The sequence below is a fragment of the Equus przewalskii genome, chromosome X (genome assembly GCF_037783145.1).
Source record: "Equus przewalskii isolate Varuska chromosome X, EquPr2, whole genome shotgun sequence".
Lineage (NCBI taxonomy): Eukaryota > Metazoa > Chordata > Mammalia > Perissodactyla > Equidae > Equus > Equus przewalskii.
In genome coordinates this window covers 86,695,764-86,715,579 of record NC_091863.1, presented here as the reverse complement: position 1 = coordinate 86,715,579, position 19,816 = coordinate 86,695,764, and the positions used below count along the sequence as shown (strand labels likewise).

Sequence of the window (19,816 nt, the reverse complement as noted above, 5' to 3'; positions counted from 1 at the left end):
CTTCCTGAGGAACAGACCTATTCCACTGGATTTTCCAGGGCTCGAGCCCAGGACATCTGTATTCTCCACAAGCTCCCCCTGGCAATCCTGATCTTAAGAACCTCATCTGGACCCATTTCTATCCCTCAGCCCACCATGACGATTTACCTGCTGTGTATCCAGTTGTGTTCCAACGCTGGCCAGCCACTGACTACTCTCTTGAAAGTAATACGAAAATGTAGTTCATACCAAAGTACTCGTAACCGATAGTGGCAGAATTTGGCACTTTCCCAGGACTTTTTGCATTGGAAAAAAATCTTTCCTAATTCCTGAAAGTGTAAAGAACTCCAGGAGTGATCGTTAGAACCCAAAGGTATGACTGGGATGATGACGTTTCTAGGCACTGCAGTAGTCGGGTTGGGCACACAACTTGGACTGAGAGGAACTGTTTTCTCAGTGCCCTTCAGGTAGCCAGTCACATACGGCATCTACGCCAAGACTGGCTCTAGTTGGAACTGTCCTCATGCGGAGCCTGTGGGAATCATTTCTTAGGCGTTCATATGATTGATTGTACACAAATAGTGCTTGTTTATATTTCTATTTCATTTTCATGTGTGATTGACATCTTTGAAAACTGTGGACCTGGTGTACAGTGTGAGGCTGCAGGCTGATTCCCTCTGTAGCCACCTGACTGCCACTCCATGCTTCCCCCAAGATCCTGTCACCTATGACCCCTGCACAGCACACAGCCAGCTCTGGACGTCAGAGAGAGCAGTGGCCTTGGCTTTTGGCACTCTGACCTAGTCTAGAGAGTCTTGCCTTGCCATCTTTCTGTGTCCTGTGGCCTTCCTACCCTTTGTGGTCACGGGGAAGCTGGCAACAGCCGAGAGAGAGAGAAAGAGAATAGTGCCCTCTGCCTCCCTATCTCTGTGAATTAGACTTCATGAAACGCTGAGACAGTATTTGCATAAATGTGTGTGTGCTTCCGTGCTTCTCTTTCTTCCTGATAAGGTGTATGTATTCCTTGTCAGCAATTCTCAAATCGGGCTGGGCTGGGAGGCCTTCCTTAACCCCTCCCAGCACTCCTTTGAGTTCCCTAGCGCTGTTCCTGTGGTTGGGGGTGGGGGGTGGGGGGGCTGCCCAGGGAGGAGCTTGCCTTGTTTCTCTCCTTTCTTTCTGTCCTGGGAGTAGTGTGGCCCCTGCCCCCTCCCACCACTGCCCCCATCCCAGCTGGGCTGCCTTCTTTCCATCCAGGAAGCCTGAGGTGGGGGGGATGGGTGGAGAGCCAGAGGCCCTTTACGATCTGCAGAGCCCCTCTTCACAAGTCATAGAGTCCCACAACAGAGGATCAACGGGCTACCTCACATGAGCCTATGGTGAATAGCTCGGCTGTGAGGTAAGCGAGGGCCTCGAGTGTACTGTGTGAGGGCCTGGGGAGGCTCATAATCCTTACCCATCACGGCCCAGGAGCCCAAGCGCCTGAAAAGGCCAGCATTATTACCGTTGTTTTGTTCCCCAGGGAACATGTACCACTTCAGAGGTCACCCTTTCTATAGCGGGGCCCACAGTGCAGCCAGGTGCTCCACCTCGGAGCCCCTGGCCTCTTCACAGGCCCCTTGTCTGCTGGCTCTGCATCCCCAACAAGATCTTGGTTCTTGTCTTCCAAGCCTTGCCAATAGTCCCAAGTCCTTCACATACCACTCAAAGTAACCCTGGCAACTGCCAGGAAAAATGGCTTGGAATTTCAGCTCTTGGGTCTGCTCCACAGAGCAGAAGGGATGGGGAGAGGCCCTGCCAGTGTCTCCCTGGCTTGGATAGGCTGGTGGAGGGCTGGTGCAGACAAACATGGACAGTGGCCATCTTCTTGCTGCTTTCTTACTCAGCCCTTGAGAAGGCTGCAGTGGGCCAGGATTCCCAGGAGGTGGGCCATGACGAGGGGGGCTGTTTGCCTGCCTGAAGGTGCTCACTGGTCTGGGAGGGCAAGATGTAAAAAGGGTAAGACAAAAAGGAGCTGGCCAAAGAAGGAGTGCCAAGAGGTTGGCAGGCAGAAGTGACCCCCGCACTAAACATAGACCCCGTTCTCAGAAGGAAAGGACTGGCAACTCAGAGGGCAAAGACATGTGCCTTGTTCCCTTGGTTTACAAACCCCAGGGGTTATGGAAGAGAATTGGAGTGAGGGACCCTGGCACTGTCAGCCACGATGGCAGAGGAGCCTTAGGTCCCACAGAAACTCCAAGCTTCATGGCTGCGGTGTTTTCCCCATTTAGATGGGCACTGGCCAAAGGGCAGGGTGGGGGAACAAAGCACTCAATTCTGAGGAATGAAGTGATGCCTAGAGATGGCAGTGGTATGGCCTTCCCGGACCCCAGGGTACCCTCCTGAGCACCCCAAGCCCTAGGCTTTTTCCTGAAGCAAACATTTCACTGAGATCTAACCAGTAGGGACACTTCTGAATTTGCCAGAGGCCCAGGAAGGAAGGAAGCACAGTTTTTGACTCGTACTACCAGTTTGTCTGTCTGTTTTTAAATTTCCATGAAATGTGCCTTGGCTTTGAATAGGCATTCAATCAACGTTGAGTTTAATTGAGATGCGTTGAATTGAACTGAATGATAATGGCAACTAGTATGGGGAGGGGGAGGAGGAGGTGATTCCATTTACCAAGGTTAATTTTTTTTTAAAGACTGGCACCTGAGCTAACATCTGTTGCCAATCTTCTTTTTATTTTTCTTCTTCTTTTCCCCAAAGCTCCCTGGTACATAGCTATATGTTCTAGTTGTAGATCCTTCTGTCTCTGCTATGTGAGGTGCTACCTCAGCATGCCTTGGTGAGTGGTGCCATGTCTGCGCCCAGGATCTGAACTGGTGAAACCCTGGGCTGGCAAAACCCTGGGCCGCTGAAGCAGAGCGTACAAACTTAACCCCTCGGCCACAGGGCTGGCCCCTACTGAGGTTAATTTTACAATCTCTTTTTCAGGAATATCTATTTCAAACATGTAGATGGGTAATGGGGAGGGCGGAAAATGAGAAGAGGGCTTAGACAAATTATGGAGGTAAATTTTCCCAGCTGCAAGGCATGAGGGGAAGAGAGACGGGCATAAATATTGACACAAGGTTCATGAAATTTAAGATCCACTGAGCTAAACTGCATTCCTGGATAATGTTGCCAACACTTCCAGTCTTGCTGAGATGCCAGGACAAACCGCCTCCTCCCATACTTAACCACCAAAGTTGGGGCGACAAAGGTGATTTGACAAGAGCACTTTTTGACTTGTCTGAATGAGGGTGAGTGGGATGGAATGCCTTGTCAAAATGGGATTTGATTCTGCCTGTCATCCGTAGAGTCACTCAGAGATTGTTTGTGAAGCTCACATGGGACCCTGTCCGGGAGGGAGCTGAAAGGCACAATTCATTGCTCCTGCCATCATTCAGTGCGAGAGTTTGGCCCAAATCGGTTGCTAGAACTGCTTTTCCAAGAGAGTTTCCATTTCCGCCAGGATTCTCCTTGGGCTCCCTCCCACCGTTGCCTTCTGCATCTGCGTCGGCATCCTCCTCCCCGTTTTCCTGCTCCTCAAATTCGAGGTTGTGGGCCTTGGCCATGCAGGGCAGTTCACATGACCCACAGAGGATAAGACACTTTCTCTATCACTCTCTTTCCTTCTTGCTTTCCTCCTTCCGGACTTTGGGGATTTTCCATGAAGCCAAAGTAATGCTGTAAGTGGCAGCGGCCTTCCTGTCTATAGTCCTCCACACTAGAGTGGAACCAGAGGGGAAGAGAGAAGATAAGAGAGAAGCAACGACAAATTAAATGATGGCATTTCAGCCTCCTTATTCCCCCAGCCTCTTCAGAAAAAGGGACAAGTAAGTAATTAGAAGTAGACCGAGCTGCAGCCGGAAGGGGCCGCCCACAGTGGAGGAGTAGGTGGGAGGGCTGCTTTTCAGCCATCCCATTAACCGCGTGCTAACGCTTCAGTGCTCAGTATCCTTTTTGATTTCCTTTTCTAGCTCCTAACCCAGTGTTTGTTTTGTGGCTTATCCTGCACCTCTCGCATCGTGTCTTTTTCCGCTTCTTCTGACACAAGACCCTGTGTTTTGCTGGCAACATTGCCGAATCTTTGGGCGGAACATTCCCTGTAGAAAATAAGGAAGACTTGCCTATAAATAGTTTCCTTTGGGCTGCGTGGCACACAATGCTTCAAGTGTGACAAAAAGGGAAGTGAGATGTTCCCCCTCGTCGCCGCCCCCAACCTACCGCACCCACCCTGAGTCTGCTCCCCACCCCTCATCAGCGTGCTGAGATCCTGCCCACGGCTTCTGCAGCCCAGACTTCCCAGTCTCCGTCCCACTGTCCCGTGGGAACTGGAAGTAGGAAGGGCTCTTGTCCTAGAGAGTCTGGCTTTTGAAGTGGAACAGAACGGTGGGAATGCTGAGACACTTCTTCCAGCTCAAAGGGAAGAAGTTGGCTTCCAGGGTCTCCTGAAATGGAAGGAGTTGGCCCTGTCCTCATTATGCCATCCTCTGTCTAGAAGTTTGTCCCTGAGAGAGGGAGGGTTAGCTGTGTCAGTTTGATTGCAGAATCCCATGGCTACAGGGCTAGAGCTGAGAGCCGATGAAGGACCTGGCTCATCAGCTGGGCACTGTGGCCGCAGTGACTCTGGGTCCAGCTGTATCATAGGATGGAAGAAAGGGAGTTTGGAAACATTTACACATGTTGGGGTTTCTGGGCTACTGAATCTCTAGGTCACCGTTTCCTGCCTGGGGCCCACCCCCACAGAACACAAGGGCTCTGAGAGCCTCATGGATCAGCGCTTTACTCAGAAAAGCTAGATCAGGTCGTAGAGCTATGTTGTGCAGCGCAAGCTTCACTCACCGCAAGGTCTGATGCAGCTCTTCTGGGCTGAGGAATTTTCTGGTGCACCGAGGGTTAAGCAGAAAATCTTTTGGGTTCCTCCTACTTCTTCCCCCTCCTCCTTCTACCTGCCCATTTGAAACTGTCTCTACAGGGACATTTACAGTGTCTTTCCTCAGTGAGCGCTGAGATCCAGCCATTTTTTGCTGATGGAGGATCATAAGGCTCAGGGGCGATCACTTCTCGGGGCCATCTAGAGGTGCAGAGGAGAGGAGAGATTGGCTGAGTGGGGGCTGAACCTGGGCCATCTTTTCGAAGTTTTTTTAAAACTAAATCCCTGACATGAGCTTGTTTTCTTGTTGTTGGCTTCATTCTCCTAAAAGCTGAGGACAGCAGGAATGGGGGGTAAAAAAGAGTTAATTAAGGATGCCAGTTAGTGGGGCCCTAGGAACTGGAGGTTTGACTGGACTGGACTCTGATTATTATTTTAAGACTCCATACCTTATACAGTACATTGTGTACCCCAGGCCTACATAGTCCATTCTGGGAGCAACCCAGTTGAGTCGATATTTCCTATTTCCTAGACAGAGCTTTCTCCGAGGACTGCGTGGCTGCCTTTTGAAATGCTGTGGGTGAGCACAGACCTCTTAGAACCCTCAGTGGGACACCTTGGATATTCTTCCCGTCCCCCAGTGCTGCTCTCCCCTGCCGGGAGTGTCAGAAGAGCCAGCTGCACTCCCGGAGCTCAAAGTCAGTCTCTGGACCGCTCTCTAATAGTAGAGCTGCTGGAGTCCTAGGAGCGCTTCTCCTGGCCCTCACCCTTTCCTCCTCCTGCTCACCCTTCTGGCACCTCCAACCCAACCCCCAAGTGCCTTGACTCACTCATTCAACAAACCTACTCCCTGTCCCACTAGTAAGTGTAGTAGGAATAAACTTGGTCTCTAGGTCTGGAAGACGTGGGCTGGAATCCTAGCTCTACAATTTATTAGCTGTGCCACCTTGGGCAAGGTAGCCTCTCGGAGTCTCGGTTTCTTCATCTATAAAATCATTGTGACAGCGCCTATACCACAGGCTTTTTGGCGCAGCCAGCAGAGGGTCTGGCCCATAGCCAATGCTCAGTTAATGGTAGCTGTTAATTGTCAGTGGGTCTCAAACTCAGCTTATTTTTAATTGAAGTATAATTAACATACAATTTAAATGCAGCCTTGCTAACAAACTTAACCTCTTTTCCTTTCCCTCCCCAAACTACCTTGATTTCTCTGCCTCCTTCTCCATATAAGGGAATTTCCATTGAAGGAGCTGTTTTTTCTTCTGCTCCATGCCCTGTTTTCCTGGTGGTGTTTTTCCCTGCTAATTCAGCTTATCTCTCCCTTTTTCTCTTCATCATCTCCCTTGGAATCTTGGGGTAGGTAGCAAGAGTTAGTTTAGGAAGAATTTACAACCCAACGAAAGATCTACTCAGAGACGCTTCCTGGACCAAGAAAGCTGGACAAGCTCTATGTGGCATGGAAGGTAGATTAAGATAGCAGGGAATTCCAAAATCAATTATGCTCCTGATTTAAGAAGTTTTCTTTTTTCTCTCGGCTAATATTCTTGATGACCTATAAATACAGTCTGTTCTTTGCCCTGTCTGCTACACACAGCTTAGTGCAAACACCACGTTCAGAGAGCCAGTAACCTAAAGGTAACAGATTATCTTGACATTGGGATAGTCTCCCCCCTACACTGCGGTGAAGAAAAACCGTCCTGGGCTAGTACAGTAAGTTTGCTTGGATTTGTCAGCCCTTTGCAAATAGAATAGCCCTTAGACACCTATTGCCCCTGGTGGGATCCCATGGGGACCCCACATCATAGTGAAAAATGTTGGTTATTCAGTGGCATAACTGCACTGGCAGCCTAGAGAAAATCAAGGCCTTCAGACTTGGCTTAACCGGGGCCCTGGCAAGGGTGTCGGTGCCAGGCACCTGGTTAGGAGATATATCCTGAAGCAAATAATAATTACCTTCTTTGCTGATAAGAGGCCCTAGTACTTTTCCAACAGCATGATTGTATTAGGGTATTTCTTTGGACCACAGCCTGAATCACATACTGATTCGTGGGTACTGGCCCCGACTTCATCCAAACTATTGTATATGTGGTGGAACCCGATGTTCTCCTTATGGCCCTGAGTTGGTGTAAATACTATTCGGAGTTGCATCACCTGTCCCTTGTTCTGTCTAGGCCGCTCCTTCTTGCTGCAGTTCTGCTGCCGTCCACCAGGTGGCCTCACTTAGGATAGAGCAGGAGAAAAGGACCTCAAGCCTCTGATGCCTTTTTTTTAAGCCTGAGGCTGAAAAAAATGAAAATATATTTTGATGGAAGCATATGTAAATCCTACTAGGCAACAATCACCTCGTTTTCCTTGTGAACTTGGAATCTGTTCCTGAAATACCCTCTAACCCTGTGTATGGCTGGACCTATCATAGGGCAGGTGTTTTCCTGGGACGGTTTATATATAGCCTCAGTTGATAGTTTTGTTGCCTTTTGCTGTTTACAGGAAAGTAACAAAATCTTGTTTTTAAAAATAGGGGCATGAGGGGCCGGCCCGGTGGTGCAGCGGTTAAGTGCGCACGTTCCACTTCAGCAGCCCGGGGTTCGCCAGTTCGGATCCTGGGTGCGGACATGGCACTGGTTGGCACGCCATGCTGTGGTAGGCGTTCCACATATAAAGTAGAGGAAGATGGGAACGGATGTTAGCTCAGGGCCAGTCTTCCTCAGCAAAAAGAGGAGGATTGGCAGCAGATGTTAGCTCAGGCTCATCTTCCTCACAAAAAAAAAAAAGAGAGACATGAGATCCTGGATAATGTTGAATGTATTTTCCTTGCAGAGTAGGGTGTGGAGACCAAAGAGAAAAGGGCGGGCATCTTGTGGTCACTCTAGTGCCCACTCCCCTACTGTCTCCTCCCCACTTCCTCTGTCACCCACTTGGCCCCTAGCTGCTCCCTTGTACATGTTCCCCCACTCATCCGAGTTCCTGGACCCTCTCCTCTATACATGCACAGTGGCACGCAGATTAACTCAGACCTGTGCACGCACCCTGTGCATGTTACAGATCTCTGCATGTGTCAGTACACAGACAGATACATCCAAAGGAGGAGGTGAGTGGATAAGGTGCTGGGGTTGGGGGCAGGCCAGGAGGCCAGCTGTCTAAGTGAGGGGACATTCAGGTGTGTGCAGGACAGAGGATGAGAAGGCAGCCGGTAGGAAGAAGGTGAGGCTCCTGATGGTGATGCTGAGTATCCAGGGGGTGTGGTAGGCGATAGCATTGCCAAGCCACGGGGGTACGCTGGCTGACACCTGAAGCAGCGCTTTTAAAACCAGCCCCACCCTCTACTGAACGCTTTCTACCTCCTGTTATGGCATTCGTACTTATTGCTCTAAGAAATCAGCTCCAGTTTGGTTTTTACCAATCTCCAGAGCCCTCTTTGTAGATGCCAGTTGGCACAAGAAAGCGCTGAACTGTTTACAGTCCCAGCCTAAGGTTCAGGGAGGGGATGTGGTTTAACTGGGCCACAAAGCGGTACAGGACTCATTTGCATGGCCCCTGACGCCATGTGACGCAGCCGGCTCCTCCTATATAAAGAAGCAGGAGCCGAAATATCTCTGAGTCTGGGTTGGACTGGCGGCTGTGGAGTTTGTGACACATTAGGTGACACCCCTCGAGTCACTTCCCTTCAACTCTGGAGTACCTGCCTTGCTTTGGGTCCGCTCGGCAGCCTTCGCCCCCCTCCTAGCCCCAGGGCCAGACACGCAGAGCCCAGCCCCGTGCAGCGCGCCAGCAGCCGCGGCCGCCCAGCCCGCCCAGTCCGGCCAGAGCTCCCCGGCAGCCCAGCCATGAACACCGAAATGTATCAGACCCCCATGGAGGTGGCGGTCTATCAGCTGCACAATTTCAACATCTCCTTCTTCTCTTCCCTGCTTGGAGGAGATGTGGTTTCCGTTAAGCTGGATAACAGGTAATCACTGGCCCCAGCTCCCCAGCTGGGGCGCCCGCGGGGGCTGGGCTGCGAGCGGGATCTCAGAGCGAGCCGTGCGCTGCCGGTCCCCGTTCCCCGCGGTGCAGCATCCTGGGAAGGGGCGGGGGTATGGGACGCAGGAAGGGGGGCATCACCGCCGCGCTGGGATCCGCCGTCGGAGCGTCCCTGCGGCCGCTACGCGCCCGAGCTGCTGCAGCCCGAGGCAGAGGCGGCTGGAGGCAGAGGGCGGCGGGGCCGGGCTGGGCAGGGCTGGGCAGGGGGCTGGCCGCGCGCCGTGCGCCACTGCGGAGCAGGCCGGAAGCTTCCGAGCCGGGAAGGAATTCCTAGCTAGCCTCGGAGCCCCGGTAGGTTTGGCCTGGACGTTCTGGGCCGGCGCCGGAATGGGCAGGCGGCAGGGGACTCCCTGGGACGCGCGCCCCTATTGTTTGCATGTCGCCTGGGCGGGCCGAGCAGGCCACGCTGGCCCGTGCGCCCAGGACCCGCGCGCTGCTCCACGCGGATCTCTGGGTGGTGGCGGTGGGGAGCCAGCCTGGGTGGGGAGGTGCAGCTTCCTGCAGGGGCCAGGGAGGGACCTGGGGGCAGAGTGCCCGGAACACTGTCCAGGGAGGCAGGAGAGAGGAAGAGCTGGGGCAGATGGAGGACTTGGGCCACAGCTGCGAGGCCGTCAGAGTGAAACCAAGTGGGTAATTCAGTCGCTTTGCTTTTTGTCTTGGCAGTGCCTCTGGAGCCAGCGTGGTGGCCATAGACAACAAGATCGAGCAGGCCATGGTGAGTGGCATCACTGCGTCATTCCCATCCCCAGACTGAGCTGCTGCTTATGTAACTCGGAGCAGGACTGTGGGGGTGGGTGCAAAAGCCGTTAGCCAAGAGCCTGAGGAAGCCACCAGCCTGCCTCCTATCCCCTTGGGGGCCTTAAGTAGAGTCTCATCAGAGTGGCACCTTTTAGGGCATTTCCAGTCTATCCTTGCTGTGCCCCCTTCTTTCCTCCTCCCTCTTCCATCCCAGGACTTTGCCACAGCCTCTGGCTCCCTCCTGGCCTGTGGCAGGCAGGGAGCTCAGACACTTGCATTTGTCTGTGTCCGCATTTGGCAGGGGCCAGAGCTCATTGGATGCACCCGTACTGCAGTGCCTCTGCAGAGCAGGGGCTGGGGTCAGGAGTTGGGAGGAAACAGGAAACAAAGCACCCCACCCCTTCTCCCTGTCTTTACCAGGTAGAGGCCAAAATGGCTGCAGGGCGTCAGGGCGCCTGGCACTTATTTGTGCCCTGGAGCTTAATGACAGTTCCCTGCCCCCAGTGCAGCCGTGGAATTCAGAGAGGATGCAGCAATCCCAGTACCTTCCCCCAGGGCTAGTGTCCTGCCAGGCCAGGCTGCAGGACAGCTGCATTTGTGTGTGCTGGGTCACGTAGAAAGGAGGAGACTTCAAAATAGCCAATTTTATTCTCTTGGTGAAGACTTGTAAAGCAGACAAACAGTCTGGGGTGCATTGCGGGTGCTCCCTGGGATCTGGGCCAGCCGCAGGACCATCTGTGGAAATGGGGATATAGCAACCAGCAGAAGCCTCATCTGAAAGGTCCTGAGTGGCCAGCTTCGAAAGTCATTAGAAACTTGCAGGGGGATCCTTTGCAGCTCAAAGACGGGCTCCCAGTGCACGCGTGGCCGATCGTGCAGCTCTCCTGAGAGAGGGTTTCAGTGCTTCAGAGAAAGGCGCAGGACAAATAGCGCTGCAGGGCCAGCGTGCTGACGGGCTGCTGAGGGAAGGCTGGAGGTTGGTGGCATGAGAGACAGCGTCGTCTCCCCAGTGGCAAGGTGAACCTGCTGCAGAGGGGCCATGATGGCTAATGAATGGCTCTGTTGTGATTTCCTCCGTGACAGGATCTGGTGAAGAATCATCTGATGTATGCTGTGAGAGAGGAGGTAGAGATCCTGAAGGAGCAGATCCGAGAGCTGGTGGAGAAGAACTCCCAGCTGGAGCGTGAGAATACCCTCTTGAAGACCCTGGCGAGCCCGGAGCAGCTGGAGAAGTTCCAGTCCCGTCTGAGCCCTGAAGAGCCAGCTCCTGAAACCCCACAAGCGCCTGAGGCCCCCGGTGGTTCTGCGGTGTAAGTGGCTCTGTCCTCAGGGTGGACAGAGCCACTAAACTTGTTCTACCTAGTTCTTTCCAGTTTGTTTTGGCTCCCCAAGCGTCATCTCACGTGGAGAACTTTACACCTAGCATAGCTGGTGCCAAGAGATGTCCCAAGGACATGGCCACCTGGGTCCACTCCAGTGACAGACCCCTGACAAAGAGCAAGTCCCTGGAGGCTGAGTTGCATGGGGTCTTGTCACCCCAAGCCAGTGAGCCTCTAATGCCACCGCGCCCTAGGGGCTCCCAGAGCCTGGGCAACTTAGCTGTGACTGGCAAAGGAGAAAGGTAGTTTGAGATGTGACGCCAGTTAGTTCCAGAAAGTATCAGGGGTCTGTTTTTCATTTCCATGGACATCTTCAGCAGCTTCACCTGACAATGACTGTTCCTATGAAGAAGCCACTTGTGTTTTAAGCAGAGGCAACCTCTCTCTTTTCCCCCGCCTCGCCAAGGCAGGGCCACAGATGGGAGAGATTGAGCCAAGTCAGCCTTCTGTTGGTTAATATGGTCTAATGCATGGCTTTGTGCACAGCCCAGTGTGGGATTACGGCTTTGGGATGACCGCTTACAAAGTTCTGTTTGGTTAGTATTGGCATAGTTTTTCTATATAGCCATACATGCGTATATATACCCATAGGGCTAGATCTATATCTTAGTGTAGCGATGTATACATATACACATACACCTACGTGTCGAAGGGCCTAACCAGCTTTGGGAATATTGACTGGTTCCTTATCTCTTAAGGCTAATTCTTTGACTGTGTTCATTTACCAAGTTGATCCAGTTTGTCCTTTAGGTTAAATAAGACTAAAGCGTAAAGACAGGGAGGGGGCCAGCCTCTGAATGTGGCCACAGATGCCTTGCTGCTGCAACCCTTGCCCCATCTGTCCCCTGAAGACTTGTGAGGTCCTCTTTTGAAAGCCAAACCCACCATTCACTGGTGCTGACTACAAAGAATGGGTTTGAGAGAAGATCAGCTAGGACTTCACATTGCCATTCAAAACTCTTCTCTCTTTTTTTTTTATGTTTGTGGGAAACTTTCAAGTGAACAGAATGATTGCCTTGCTGGTGTCCTCATGTGGACAAGGGATGGACGAGGGAACGGCTTTGACCTGACGGTGCCTGGGTGATGTGCTCAGGGAGCTTGTCTCTAGCGGGTTCAGTGAACACTTTCCACTTTCTGACACCTGATCCTGATGTATGTTTCCAGGATTTGGATTTTGATTTTTCAGATGTAGCTTGAAATTTCAATAAACTTTGCTCTTTTTTTTTCTAAAAATAAACCTAGTGTCTGACTGAGTGTAAGTGGAGTGGGTATTAGGGGCCCCTCGTGTGGTTGGGGGTGCTGTTTTTCTGACTCATTGAACACGCATGAGCACCTTCTAAGTGGCAGGCCTCTGCTACATCCATGATCTTGTGTAACCATCACAATATCCCCCATTGTACGGGTGAGAAAGTTGAGACTCAGCCAGTTTACGTGACTTACCCAAAGTCACACGGCTATTAGGGTGAAGCAGGATTCAACCCTACATCATCCTTCTCTGTTCTCCTGCTTTCATATGACAGCTTCAGAGTGAGCGGTGAGGTGACGACTAACATACAACCTCAGCTTGAGGGGGTGATTTGGGAGGAAGGATACTCCAAGAAGGCCTAAAAGTAAAGGGCAGCGTACACACGTGAGGGAGCAAGAAGAGAGGAACCAAATAAACACAAGTGGGCCACTTCCCTCTTCTGAAAACAGCATCCAGGTCACCTGTTCTCCTTAACACCTGTCCACGTGAGATGCTTGACCTCGGCAAAGGAGCTAAGGAGGCCTTAGTGAGAAAAGGACTCAGAATGTATGTGATGGCCAAAACCACGTCCCTCTCCCCCAAGGGAAGATGCTCTCAATCCTTGCTGTTCCACTTGTCACTGTTGAAAATTCTCTCACAAAACCCACCAGCCGTGTGGGAGGGCTAAGTCCAAGGATCCTGACTTTACTTCCCTTCTCCACCTTTCTTTGGGGTTCATCCTCACCCATCCCCCTTTCCCCGGCCCCATGTCTTGGCATCTGAAGTCCCGACATTTCTCTGATTCTCTGTTGATGAGCATTCAGTGTCTCCTTGACCACACCCTAACCTGGACCCACCCTGGACCCTGAGCTGTCTTCTAAGGCCCCTGTGTTCCCAAGGGAGGTTATCACCCCTATGTGAGTGACTCCATATGATCTCAGCTTCCTCTAGATATATACCCATCCCTTTGCCACTTGAAATTTAACAGAACTCCTTGATTTCCTTGAGCCACAAACCAAGGCCCAAGAGGTCTTGGCCCCCTCCCTTGCACCAAGCACTGCCCAATATATTCAAAATGTCATGCTTCCTTCACTATAAAGGTCATACATGTTGGCCTGTTCTCTTCTAATCACCAAAACTCTTCTTCAGAAAGTTACGAACTCCTGCTTGCCAGCCCGTCAAATCCCAATTTCCCCAGCTGCTCCTAACCTTTGACTCATGATGCCAAGTTCCCGGTGTAACCTGCCAATTTGGTCTTGGCGTGCAGATTTCACGGCTGCTGGAATGGATACAAACTTTGGACCAGGCAGCCACCCCCCACCTCCTGACCCAGACTGGCTCTCCTCAGTTCCCACTTACTCCCAATCCCCTCCCCCTTTCAAGATGAGCTGAGGGCCTTTTGAATACTTCAGCTGGTCTGTAGACTTCCCACACGTGATTTCTAGCCCAACAAGAGTCAACAGATGAAAAAAGAAACTCAGAAGATGGCCCAGCAAACTCACAGCCCTCTCTGGTCATCCAGCCCTTCCCTGCAAGAAAGGGGAAAAACTTGCCCACGGTCACATAGTGGGAAAGAGAGAAGAACTTCGTTTCCTAGGCAACCCCGACTAAACAGAGACAAACACTGCCACTTCTCAGGCCACAGCGGTTGCTAGACTAGATAAGAGGAACTTTGTGGCTGTTTGTTAGTCACATATAGGAGCAGCTCTTTGTTGTTGTTCCACCGAAAACCAAGTAAGGGTGGGGCAAGGCAAAGCACACACTGCTCCTGGAAAGACGCTCACGGGCTTTGGGGTTCTGGGCTCAGTGAGTCCAGCTGGACCCAGAACAAGGAAAAGAACAAGAGGAACAATGGCACTAATGCTCCTCTGCCTGGGCACGCACCCTCTCCCAGGGCCCTCCTATCTGTTATCTCATCTGATGCCCACGCAGCTCTCCCCTCCCTGAACATCGACAAGAATCAGAGGAGCTCCGCTCTGAGCCCCTCCTCATTAATGCGGAACAAACCCGCTGTTTCCTGCCGTCAGAAACACAGGCAGTTATGATTTTTACCTCCATTTGACAGACAAGAAAACTGAGAGCCAGGGAGCTCGGTGCTACTCCCACAGTTCTCACATATCCCATGGGGCAGTGGTTCCCAGCCTTTGTGACAACAGGGGTCCCTTTTCAATGTCAAAAAATATTCTCAGACCTCCCTCCCCCAACCCAATAGTAGTTGAACTTTTAGTACTCACTGAGAGAGAGAGAAAGGGGGCATGTGATGACAAACAGCGACTGTGAATTCAGTGGGGCTTTTAAAGGAATGTATTGTATTTGCCATAGAAGCGAGAGGTAGATTTGAAAAGTAGAACAGAAATGTGGGCAGTAGATTATTTATAGACAAGGACTGCTGGGGTGCAAGGTGCAAGGCTCCCAGGCGGGAACTACCAGAGGAAGGTGCTCCTGGTTGGGCTCTGAGAAGGAACCCAGGGACCGAGCAGATGAGGCAGCAGGGCCACTGGGACCTGGAGTGTAGGGAGAAGGATTCCAGAAAGACCATAGCAAGGAAGGCGCACACCCTGCTGTCCCTTAGGGTATTTTGAAGTTGACCTAACATCATCCTCCTTATCCTGGAAAAATCTCTTTTGCGGATCGCACCTGTTGTCCTCCTAGTTGGTTAGAAATTATTGGACATAATTAGAGCTTTGTAGACAGCCCAGCGCCTTAGGTTGTCTCATGCAGGGAAGCTTGATGGAACCCAAATACTTAATACTTAACTCCATCTGCTAGACACGGCAAGGTCTGACAGAAAACTCCATCAGTTAACTATTCCGAGCAGAAGAGGTTTCCAGGAAAGAGCTGGCGGAAGGGGCCATAACAACCATAATTAATAATAAAAGTTAACATTTCCATGGCACTTACTTTGTGCCAGACACTGTTCTAAGCCCTTTGGCATCTATTGCCTCTTTTAACCCTCTCCACAAATCTGTGAAGGTATATGACTCAGATCCCCATTTTAGATGAGAAAATGAGAACACCAAGGTACGGAGAGGTGAAGCAACTTGCCCAAAGCCATTTAGCTAGTGAATGGCACCGCCGGGAGTGTAGGGGAGAGGGGACAGACACATTGAGAAACAGGATGGAGACTCTCAACAGCTTTCATAATTCCTCCCATATAACCAGAAGTGTTCTGGAGGCGGGGAGGGGGGTGGTAGAAAGGAGACCCCCCCAAACCAGCAGAGGAGCTATCATAAGATTAAAAATGTCCCATGAGCCTGCAGAGTTGGGAGTGAACAGGGAAGGAGGAAGGAGGGATGATGGGAGGCCGACTTGGCTGGCTCCCAGCCAAATGAATGGAGATAGGATCTACTAGGTCTGAGGGAGCCATGGTGGGCTTCTGAGCGGGGAAGTGATGTGATGCCAAAGATATTTGCAGAAGATGGGTCCTGGCAGCTGGAGAGGCTGGAGCAGGGAAAGGCTAGCGGAAGACAGGCCAGCTGTTGCTGTAATCCAGGTGCGAGGTGATGAGGGCCAGCCGGGGCAGAGAGGGAGAGGGGTCGTGGAAAGGAGACAAAGGGACAAAGCCGAAAGACACTGGAAGGCAGTGTTTCTCCAAGTGTGGTCTGCAGTCCACTTGTGTCAGGTTTGTTGGCAAGTTCGTTTAAAATGCAGATTCCAGGCCTCACCCTTAGACTAAAGAGGGGGATGGGGCTCGGGAATTGATAACTAACAAGCGTCCCTGATGATGCTGGAGTTTGTGAAAGTTTGAGGAACTTCCACTAAGTGAAAACTCAGCATGACCCGGGGACAAAGTGAGCTGGGAAGGAGAGAGCAAAGTAGCCATGAGTCAAGGATAACATGAAAGTTTTTTGTTTTATGTTTTTTATATTGTGTTAAATACATATAAAATTTACCCCTGCAACCATTTTTCTCCATTGTAACCATTATTAAGTGTGCAGTTCAGTGGCATTAAGTACATTCACATTGTTGGACAACCATCATCACCATCCGTGTCCAGAACGTTGTCATCTTCCCAAACTGAAGCTCTGTCCCCATTAAACACTGACTCCCCTTCCCAACTCCTCCAGCCTCTGGGGACACGAAAGTTTTGAGTCTGGGAGACTATGGAAGCACGGAAGGAAACAGGGGTGTAGGAAAAGGCTGCAGATTTTCAGAGGGAAGATGAATTCCAATTTTGATTTCCAGCTGAGCTAAGCATATTTACATATGGAAATATCCCAGAACCAGCTGTGGAAAGAAATGTGAAGTCCAGGGCAGGAGCAGCAGATGTGGAAGTGTCTGCATGTCACAGGAGCTAAAGTGATGTGAGTGGACATGCGCCCTGGGAAGTGGGTGCAGAGGAGGCCAGAGCCACCCTTTGGACGCCGCAAACAGTGAGGCCGTGCAAGGGAGGAGGAGGGGCTGGCTAGGGAGGTGTCAAGGAAAGAGATAGGAAAAGCCTCAAGGGACACTGAGCTTTGTGATCTCCTCTCCATTTTTATTCTTGTCGATTCCTTTTGACATTTCTTCTTCAAAGTTCTTACTGCAAGCCCCACCAGCTTATAAAATTAAACTAGTCTCTAAAGGTCACTCTGGAGAAGACTGAGGCAGCTGAGGTGTTCTAGGAAGAAGAGTCAGGAGTCCTGGGCTGTAGTCCTAGTCTTTGGGAACAAGCCACATGCCCTGGGCAAGTCATTGGTGTCTCCAGACCTCAGTTTTGCAATTTGCAAAACAAAGCAGTTACCCAGGATCATTTCTGAGCCATGCCTTAGTAAGTCCCTGGGCCAGGCAGAGCCCTCTAGCAGTGAAACTTGTACGGTTACCTCTTTGCTCTAGGCCTCAGTTTCCCCTCCAGCCCCCAGATTCTAGTCAGCCTCATAGCGAATTCTTATCAAGTTGCTGAGGAAATGTCCAGTTTTCAAGACCAATACAGGGCTCAGCACCACAGCACTCCATGTAATTTTGTAGAGGAAGGAATCACTTACAGCCTTATTTCCCAGCTTGTCTCATTTCATGAACCACTTCTGGTTGTGGTGTGACAACACACTTACAAGCTCTGGGTCACCAAACTCAAGTGGGAGAGAAGGAGGTGGGCTGCATGGAGGATGTCTTGGGTAGGCAGAGGGAACAGGCTCACCTTTGAAAGATTTGTGACTGATGTAGATAAATGGAGAGGACAGGAAAGAATGAAAAAGAGATGACCAGGAGGGGGTGGGTGGGGAAGACAAGAACTAGAAGAGGAGGAACGTGAGCAAAAATGATGGCCCCACCAGCCCCATGGCTTAGTGATTAAGTCCAGTGTTCTCCGCTTCTGCAGCTCGGGTTTGGCTCCTGGGTGCGGACCTACACCACTCATCAGTGGCCATGCTGTGGCGGCAACCCACATACAATATAGAGGAAGATTGGCACAGATGTTAGCTCAGGGTGAATCTTCCTCAGCAAAAAACAAGACGGCCCCAGCCCACTGGGGCTTCCTCAGCAGGGCTTCTCGCAATTTCTCTGCTGTCCCACTGGTGAACTTCCTGCTGCTACCACCTAGGAAAAAACAAGACAAATTCTCCACTCTTTAGAGAAAGGTAGGTCCTGTACTGTCCCAAGCATCTCCTCTTTGCTGTCCATTGCAATCCATAATCTACTCATTTCAAGTGCAAAACTAACCTAACCACTGTGCAGAGACATCTGAGGCACAAGTGATGCCCCAGTGAGTTAATTCACATCTAGGGTCAGAGAATAGAGTAATATGCCATTAGGGCTGGATGGGGCTCTAGAGATCAACTGCCCCAACCCTCTTCACTTTCCGGAGAAGGACACTGAAGCCCAGAGAGAGAAATAGGTTTATCCCAGCCACTCAAAGTCAGCAGCAGGGCCAGGTCGAGCCCTCTAGTGCTAGAGATGACCCTCTTGCTCTAGGCCTCATGTCCCCAACTGTAAATGAGGAAATAGACCAGAGCAACAGTTCTTAACCTTGGCTGCACATTGGAATCACATGGCAAGAGTTTAATGCAGTACTGAGGCCTGAACCCTGTCCCCATAAATGTTGAGAAAATTGGTCTGGGATTGTAACCTGGGCATTGGAATGTTTAAGCTCTTCAGGCGATTCCTGGATCATCTGTGAGGATTGTTTCAATCTTGACATCTGGATCCAATCATTCAACAAACATTGGCACCTACTGTGTGCCAGGCACTGTGCTAGGCACAGACCAGGTCAGACAGGGCCTCTGTGCTCCTAGAGCTCCTGTCATGTTTCCATGTGGAGAAAGCAGGTGAGACAGGCTGCTCATATTACCAGGCCTGTTCAGAGACAACTCTACTTCTCTTTCTCTAAGCAGTTCTATGATTAATAAAGGTGATATTCTTATCTCCTGTCTGACTGATGTGTGTCTCTCTTGATTGCTTCTGATTTCAGGCAGAAGAAAAGAGGTGCTATTTATCAGCCTCCTCAAACTCTAGACCATTCTGTTGGGGATGACAGGCAGTATACAAATAATCCTATGGCCCCTTCTCAGTCACCTTTGCAGGTTTCTCCTCCTCTAACTGCTGGAGCGTCTCGGGGCTCAGCTCTGCCCTCTCTACACACACTCTCTCGGGTCAGCTGCATCTATTCCCAAGGTCTTAAGTAGCATCACCACACTAATGAGTCCCAAATTTGTATCTCCCATCCTAAGCATACTCCTGAGCTTCAGACTCAAATATTCAAATGTCTTCTCAACAGCTCCACTGGTATGTTTCACAAGTACGTCAATATCTATGTGACCAAAATCAAAGTCTTAACTCCAACCTCCTCCAGTGTACCCCACCTCCTCCAGTGTACCCCATCTCCACGTAAGGCACCACCATCTACACAGCTGCTCAAATCAGAACCCCCGATTCCCCTCTCCCTCTCAGCTCCCACCTTCAGTCCATCACCCAGTGTCACGTCATGTTTCCATCACTTGACCCCCAAAGCACACTCTGAATCCCTCTACTGCTCCCCCGCCCCATTGCCACTACCTGGTCTAAGTCACCCTCATCTGTCACATGGAGGCAAAAACCTCGCATATTTGTCTCCCTGCTTGCACACTGGACCTTGTCCAATTCCACACAGCAGCCAGAGAGACTTTCTTAATGCAAAACCAGATACTGGCAGTCCCTTGCTTTAAGCTTATCAATAGCTTATCATTGCACTTAGAATAAAGTCCAAACTCCTTCCTGCGGCCTACAAGTGCCTGTGTGGCCTGGCTTCTGCTGACCCCTGCAGCCTTTTCACCAGTCACTCCCCAGCTCTTCCCAAGCTCCAGCCCCACTGGGCTGCTTTCATTCCTTAAACACGCCTCAGAGCCTTTGTGCACGTGGTTCCCTGGGCCCGGAATGCTTCCACCAGCACTGCCACCCCACCCTTTGCACGGCTGTTTGCTCTTATCCTTCAGCTTCTCACTCTCTGAGAGGATATTGCCCATAACTCTAAAAAAATGTCCCCTCCGGGGGCTGGCCTGGTGGCATAGCGGTTAAGTTCACATGCTCAGCTTCGACGGTCTGGGGTTCAGATCCAGTTCGGATCCCTGGGGCGGACCTACACACCACTTGTCAAGCCATGCTGTGGCAGGCGTGCTACATATAAAACAG

General features: G+C 51.1%; 1 protein-coding gene and 1 long non-coding RNA gene across 9 annotated transcripts in view; one reads left to right on the top strand and one right to left on the bottom strand.

Moving 5' to 3' along the window:
• TSC22D3 (TSC22 domain family member 3) overlaps nucleotides 1-12,247 on the top strand; it is a 60,894-nt gene extending 48,647 nt beyond the window's left edge. For 4 of the 7 annotated variants that reach the window (XM_070603792.1, XM_070603791.1, XM_070603790.1 and 1 more), the window contains 2 exons: nucleotides 9,557-9,608; nucleotides 10,715-12,247. In XM_070603792.1, coding sequence (XP_070459893.1) covers nucleotides 9,557-9,608; nucleotides 10,715-10,945 — 283 coding nt within the window. In that variant the 3' untranslated portion in view covers nucleotides 10,946-12,247. Of the gene's footprint in view, nucleotides 1-3,650; nucleotides 3,837-5,408; nucleotides 8,820-9,073; nucleotides 9,185-9,556; nucleotides 9,609-10,714 lie in introns of those variants that run through there. The other 3 variants (XM_070603796.1, XM_070603794.1, XM_070603797.1) reach the window with 3 other exon arrangements.
• A 2,277-nt stretch (nucleotides 12,248-14,524) lies between these two features.
• LOC103543611 (uncharacterized) overlaps nucleotides 14,525-19,816 on the bottom strand; it is a 29,412-nt gene continuing 24,120 nt past the window's right edge. The window contains exon 6 of one of the 2 annotated variants that reach the window (XR_011535827.1): nucleotides 14,525-17,749. This is a non-coding gene — a long non-coding RNA (uncharacterized lncRNA). The remainder of the gene's footprint in view (nucleotides 17,750-19,816) is intronic. The other variant, XR_542943.2, reaches the window with a different exon arrangement.